Genomic DNA, 7,573 nt, shown 5'->3' on the forward strand with positions numbered 1-7,573 from the left:
CCCCCCCCCCCTTTTGGATTCACTGTAGTGATGGCTCCTGTTTTCTGTGCAGCCTGGCCTTCTGGGATGAACGGAAAACAGAGGGATGCATCGCTATGGCAACGCAAGCGAAGTTAAGTATCTGCTTTTTTTTTTTTTATTATTATTATTTGAGCTCTGTTTTCTGCAATGGTTGCTCCGGACGAAAACCTGAACCACAAATCGGTGCGGTTTTTCATCCGGAATTCCCTGCAGGTTCTAGGTTGAATACGCTGTGTATTTTATGCAGTATATCCGACCCGTGTGAACATACCCTAACTGTTCACTCACTAAGAATTCACTCATAGAATCCCTAGAGCAGAGAGGAGACGAATTCTAAGCTTCACCTAGAGATCAGATTACAACTGTCCATAGAAGTCTATTGGGAGGGGTGGGGGAGAAAGAAGATTTGCACAGCTTATTCATGCAGTGCGGTAAAGTCGATATGTATTAACATAATAAAGTTTTTTTAAAGGTGAAAACGTTTATTTAACATGTTTCACCAGTAAAAACCGCAAACTCATCTAAAAACACAGTAAACCGTATGCAGTTTTTTAATGTGGTTTCAATTGCAACGTCTGAATCTCAATATATCCCTCCCCTTGACAGGTGCCATTGTAACGAGAAAATTAACGTTATTTACTTCGCCTATAAGCGGGTTTTTTTTTGTGTTATGGCTGATTGGTTTATACAAAAAATATGCGGCTATACACATAATATAGCTGTCTCCCCTGACCTCCCACAAAGCCAGTGCTACACCGAGATTTTTTGTAGTGCTATTGATTGATTTTAACTATTGAGTGACAGCTGCAGTCCAAGACTGCATGTAACTCAATGTATTGATTTTGACTGCAACTCAATAGCTAAAACCAAAATCAGTAGCTCTACAAAGTCTAGCTATAGCCCTGGCCTAAACATGCATGTTTATAGGGAGACAAGCCACTGCCCGACACAAGAAAGGATCAGGCATGTTGAAAGTCTATATGCCCAATCCTCATCCACTGTCAGCGGTCGCCATGAACATTAGATTATCAGCAGACCGCTTTCGACAAGTAACTCCTTTCTCCATCTCCCGCCAAAAAAAAGGTTTGGTTCCTACAAGAGGGAAGAAGGAAACAATTTCCTCTAGCAAAATATTTCCTTCTTTACTCAACTCAGGTCAGTTTCCATTTCTGTCAAAGGAAAAAATGAAAATTGGCTGGATACATACTAGAGTGTTAGTGTAAAATATATATATATATATATATATATATATATATATATATATATCTTACTTTATTTTTTTCTCTCATCTGTAAACACAATATAAGTGAACGTTGGTAATAATCTTCTAAGTTATCATATGGACATGTCAGAAGATAGCATTAGTGGAGGTCCGAGCGCTCACTCCCACTATCCTATAGAAATAATGGGGTTGTAGTGTTACGGACAGCGCTGTGCCACTTTGGTTCCCATCTGCATTACTGGTAGGAGATGAGGTCAGGCCAAAGACTAGAATGACAGCAGAAGAGGGTACAGGAACAGCGAATGGTTGTGGTCTCAGCGCCCAGACCCCCAATAATACCATCGCTCTAGAACAGGGGTGGGCAAACTTTTTGACTCGCGGGCCACAATGGGTTCTAAAATTTGACAGAGGGGCCGGGCCAGGAGCATTTGGAGGGAGTGTTTGGGCCGGATATACTAAAGCATTAAATGGAGTGTGTGCAAACCTCATAGCACAGTAAGAACACTACAACCCAATTTATTAACTGTCTTTCAAATGTGAAAAATAGCCCTTATCAGTTAATAAATTTGTCTCAAGGAATATGCAAGATATGGCATTTACATACTATTTCGCAGATACTGGGAGGAGGAAATGTAAATAGATTAAAATAACATACGCACTGTGATTTATCAAGAAAAAAGTTCTGTTGACTCTGTAAATTAGCTGCCAACCTCTGAGCAGTAGCCGCCCGTTCTTGTGTTGACTGCTTGCTAGCATAGTTTGCATGCTTCGTGGCAAAGTGACGGCTGATATTGTACTCTTTGAAAACCGAAGGGCTTAATGGTGACGTGAAACGAAGTGAAAATTAAAGTGAAATAAAGAGAAATACGCGCCACATTAACCCCTTAATGACCGGGCCATTTTGCACGTTAATGACCAAGGATTATTTTTTGTTTTTTCATGGTCGCATTCCAAGAGTCGTAACTTTTTTTTTATTACGTCGACATAGCCGTATAAGGGCTTGTTTTTTGCGGGACGAGTTGTATTTTGTAATTGCACCATTTTTAGATGCTTACAATATATTGATTAACTTTTATTAACTTTATTTTAGGAGAGAATTGAAAATAAGCAGCTATTCCAGCATTAATTTTCACGTTATAAATTTATGCCCTTTACTATGCAGCATAAATAACATGTTACCTTTATTCTACGGGTCGGCACGATTACGAGGATACCAAATATGTAAAGGTTTTATATGTTTTCCTATGTTTGCACAATAAAAACCCTTTTAGAAAAAAATTACTTGTTTTTGCATCGCCGCGTTCCAAGAGCCGTCATTTTTTTATTTTTCCGTCGATGTGACCGTATGTGGGCTTGATTTTTGCGGGCCAATGCGTAGTTTTCATTAGTACTATTTTGGGGTACATAGGACTTATAGATTAACTTTTATTTTATTTTTTATGGGGGGAATGGGAGAAAAGAGAGAATTTTGCCGTTGTTTTTTGCGGGTTTTTTGGACGCCGTACATCCGGCGGTTTCATTAATGTGTTCATTTTATTGGTCAAGTTGTCACGATCGCGGGGATACCATATATGTGTATGTGTTATTTGTTTTGACACTTTTACTGAATAAAACCACTTTTTGGGCAAAAAAAGTAGTTTTATTTGATTTTGACTGTAATTATTTTATTTTTTTTCAACAAACTTTATTTAACTGATTGACATTTTTTTTTTAAGTCCCACCAGGGGACTTCACTATGCGATGTGCCGATCGCATATATAATGCTTTGGTATACTTAGTATACCAAAGCATTATTGCCTGTCAGTGTAAAACTGACAGGCAACCTGTTAGGTCATGCCTCCGGCATCGCCAAACAGGCAGTTGCGGAAGACAGACCTGGGGGTCTTTGTTAGACCCCCGGCTGTCATGGAAACCCGACGACGACCCGCGTTTTGTTTGCGGGGGCGCCGATCGGGTGACAGAGGGAGCTCCCTCCCTCTGTCAAACACATTAGATGCCGCTGTCACTATTGACAGCGGCATTTAATGGGTTAAACTGCCGGAATCGGAGCGCTTCGATTCCGGCAGTTGCAGCAGGAGCCAGGCTGTGTATAACAGCCGTTCTCCTGCCGCTGATCGCGTGGGTACACTGGCAGTACCCGCGCCATCACAGGACGGATATATCCGTCCTCCTGCGCGAACTAGCAGCTGCTGAGGACGGATATATCCGTCCTTCGGCGTTAAGGACAACGGTCAATGTGTTTTGAGTGCGCCATCTATTGGGAAAACGTGGGCATTGCAGGGAAAGGGGAAAAAAAAGGAGGTTTTTACTATGATTTGGACAAGTTCGGCGGGCCGGATTAAAAAGCCTAACGGGCCGTATGTGGCCCGCGGGCCGTAGTTTGCCCATGTCTGCTCTAGAACGTCAGAAGACTTTCCTGCAGCAAGCTGCAGATATACATAGGATGGAAGTAATGAGGATGAAATTATAAAAACTACATATTATTAGTAATAGTCCACAGCCTATTGAAGAGAATCACAAACCCCTGCATGTTCACAAGCAGCACATTCCACTATTAGACTAGGTTTGGGAAATGTAGCACCAGCCACACCTCATTTTCGGCAGATGCTGGAACATGGAGCGTTCTCCCAGATTCATGTGAAGCTATTCCAGTCACGTCATCTGGAATATAATAAGACTAGAAATCCATCACATAACCGCTGCCTCCTCCGCCCTGTTCAGATCTCCGATAAGAAGATCCTGGGACAGTCACATCTACGTCACACACATCGGGCTACACATGGACTTTGTATATGTAAATGCAGAATATCAAACAAGTCTCCCAACAACGTGGTAGAGCAGCGGAGACCTGAGACAACCGGGTGCAGACTAGTTCAGTTATAAAGTCACATTATAGAGGTGACACCCCCCCCCCCCCATTGTTCAGTGAGGGGGGGGGGGGGGGACCACTACTTATTGCTGTAAAAGATAACACCACATACAAGCTGCATAGCCGCACTAGTCAATAGATCATGGAACCCAGTGCGCGGACATAATAGCGACAATATCAACAAATGTCTCCCAGGCACTTCCATTACACAGCACTCCCAGAACCGTTACTTCATAGCGGGCTTCACTCCAAAACTTACCGCTGACAACTCGGTCAGCCGGTCCATCATGCCCGTACGTGCCGCTCACCCCCTGCGCCAGGGAATTTGTTTACCGGTGTCTTTCCGGAGGGTTTCCGCCTACTTCCCTCCGCCCGGTACCACAGCAACCACCGCTGTTGGGAGTAGCAGCAGGAGGGGGGAAAACACAAGCAACTACGCATGCGTGTTGTCCACTCCTTTTTTTGCCATGCCGGAGCTGCGCAAGGGAGAAGGGGTGGGCGTGGTCATGTAAGTGCGATCTGTAACAGATGGAGGGCGCTGTTGGGCCAGGTTGCACTTTAACCAGGCTCGTGTGAGGAGAGAATGGACGTCTTTTATCACCCAGCTAGAAGTCACTGGTCTCCTGTGCAGCTAATAGGGATGTGTCCTGTCAGTTTTAGCTGTAAACATACAGAAAAGCTATAGTCAGCATAATGCAGTGCCAGTACTAGAGGGATATTTCCTTCTTTTTATCATTCCAAAATTCCAACTCCCATATCTTATTCTTTCCTGTCACACTGACGCAGCAGTATCAGCTTGTTCGGAAAACATTGATCAGAAACATCGGTTACTTATGACTTTGCCATTGAAGTTGTGGTCTATTTTTTAAGATTTTACCACAATCGACTAAGGCCCCATGCACACAACCGTAGTTTTCATCCATAATTACGCATGAAATTGCGAACAAATTAATTTCTATGGACCATGGACACCTTTCCATATATTTACGGATGTGCGTCCCTGCCATAGAAATGATCCGCAAATGATAGAACATGTCCTATTTTTGTCTGCAATTGCGGCACAGACTCTTTATAGAAGTCTATGGGCGCTTCCGCAATTGCGGACAGCTACGGATGTGCATCCGTAATTAAGGAACCGTTGCAACGTCAGGGGATTCCCCAAGGTGCAGACCAGAGCCAGATTATTCAAACGAGAGCAGGAAAGATGTCTTTGACGAGATTACAGGTAGAGACCCTCATCCAGAGTATCCAACACCAACCAGCAATATGGGACAAGCGAAGGGAGGACTACAAGGACACGATCCTAAGGGTGGGTTCACATGACCTATTTTCAGACGTAAACGAGGCGTATAATTTGAATGGGTTTGCCGACGTACTGTGCAGACGACCTGTCATTTACGCGTCGTCGTTTGACAGCTGTCAAACGACGACGCGTAAAATGACTGCCTCGGCAAAGAAGTGCAGGACACTTCTTTGCAACGTAATTTGAGCCATTCTTCATTGAAGTCAATGAAGAGCAGCTCAAGATTACAGGCGTCAAAGACGCCTCGCAAAATGCGAGGAGGAGCTTTTATGTCTGAAACGACGCAGCTGTTTTCTCCTGAAAACAGTCTGTCTTTTCAGACGTAAAAGGAAGATACAGTACAGACGGGAACTAATGGTGAAGGGTCGGAGCAGCGATGGGCGATCCAAGAAGAAGCCCTACATGTACACTAAGCACCTTCGGTTCCTAAGTGATGTGATGGAGATTGGGCCGTAGGTATATCACTTTGTAATTTTGTAAAACATTTGCTATGTCATCCAGATACCTGTGGGACATAGCATATTTCCAACCATCACACAATTGTGGTAGGGGTGTAGCTAGGGATAATTTAGACACATGGGGCTAAGCTATGTCCCCCACATAGCTGTGGGACATAGCATACCTCCATCCGTCACACAATTTGATGTTGCTAGGCCTAATTTAGACAGATGGGGCTATGTTACGTCCCCCAGATACCTGTGGGACATAGCATACCTCCAACCGCCACACAATATGATGTTGCTAGGCCTAATTTGGGGCTCCCTCTGTACCCGGTCGGTCCCCCACGAGCAATCGCGGAGTGCCGATTGTTGCTATGGCAACCAGGAAGCCTAGGAATGGCTAGTGCAGTGTATTGTACCGGGAATCAGAAGATCAGATGGCTTCCTGGTCGGCCATGTACGGAAGCCTATTAGGACCTGCCCAAAGGAAGGACCTAATAGGCTAACTGTCAGTTGAAAAATGAACTGTACTACATAAGTAGTACAGTGTATTGTATAAGGGATCAGAAGATCAGATCTTCAAGTCCCCAAGTAAGTGTAAAAAAAAAATGATTTAGAAAAATAAATAAACGTTTTATGTAACAAAAATCGCCCTGTTTCCGTGGTCGGGTATACCCTTTCTCCTTGCCAGAGACTCCATGTTGACCTACATCAAGGAGAATCTGGAGAGGGGTTTCATACAAAAGTCCTCCTCCCCTGGCCGAGGCCGGGTTCTTTTTTGTCAAGAAAAAAGATGGATCTGTAATGATAGGGGTAGGGAAACAGACAAGTGAGCCCTAATCTACCCGCCACTCTGTCCCTGCCTACTTGCAACGACCCGCCCTAGGCGACGGGGTACAACTGGGCGGCAGTCCCTACGCTCAGTAAGTGCACGAGACAAACAGACAAGGGTACACAAAGGTAAGGGAAAGGGGGCAGTTGAACGAGCCGAGTCAAACCAGGAGTGCACGAGGTACCAAACGCAGAGCAGGAGAGTAGTCAGTAAGCCAGGGTCAGTATGGAGAAGGATCAAATAGTTAGAAGCTGTAGCTGGGCCAGGAAACCACACGAGAAGAATCACAAGCAAAGGAGGAACAGGAAAGGCAGGTATAAATAGACAGAGGGCGGGAGCTAGCTCCGTCTGGCCAGGCTGTGATAGGCTGTGATAGGCTCTCCCACTCCTAAGCCTGCCATCCTGAGTGGTGGAAGATGGAGTCAGTCTCAGAGACTGAGACTCAGGTGCAGACTGATTACCTATGGGCGTATCCACAGAAGTTGTGCCTGGCAGATCCTTTACAGTACCCCCCCTTTTATGAGGGGCCACCGGACCCTTTCTAAGTGGACCTGGTTTATTGGGGAAACGAAGGTGGAACTTCCTGACCAATACCCCAGCGTGAACATCCCGGGCGGGTACCCAAGTCCTCTCCTCAGGCCCGTATCCTCTCCAATGGACCAGGTACTGGAGGGAGCCTTGGACCATCTTGCTGTCCACAATCTTGGCCACCTCGAATTCCACCCCCTCAGGGGTGAGAATGGGAACAGGAGGTTTCCTCGAGGGAGCCAAGGACGGGGAGCAGCGTTTAAGGAGGGAGGCATGAAACACGTCGTGTATACGAAAAGATGGGGGCAACTCCAGTCGGAAGGAGACAGGATTGAGGACTTCAATGACCTTATACGGC

The 7,573-nt window shown here is 45.1% G+C and overlaps 1 protein-coding gene across 1 annotated transcript in view; it reads right to left on the bottom strand.

Moving 5' to 3' along the window:
- LOC142721109 (syntaxin-2-like) overlaps positions 1 to 4,401 on the bottom strand; it is a 67,344-nt gene extending 62,943 nt beyond the window's left edge. The window contains exon 1 of the mRNA XM_075848826.1: positions 4,372 to 4,401. Within this exon, the coding sequence (XP_075704941.1) occupies positions 4,372 to 4,401 (30 nt within the window). The remainder of the gene's footprint in view (positions 1 to 4,371) is intronic.
- Between the last annotated feature and the right edge of the window lie 3,172 nt (positions 4,402 to 7,573).

Source organism: Rhinoderma darwinii, unplaced genomic scaffold (assembly GCF_050947455.1).
Source record: "Rhinoderma darwinii isolate aRhiDar2 unplaced genomic scaffold, aRhiDar2.hap1 Scaffold_514, whole genome shotgun sequence".
NCBI classification, from domain to species: domain Eukaryota; kingdom Metazoa; phylum Chordata; class Amphibia; order Anura; family Rhinodermatidae; genus Rhinoderma; species Rhinoderma darwinii.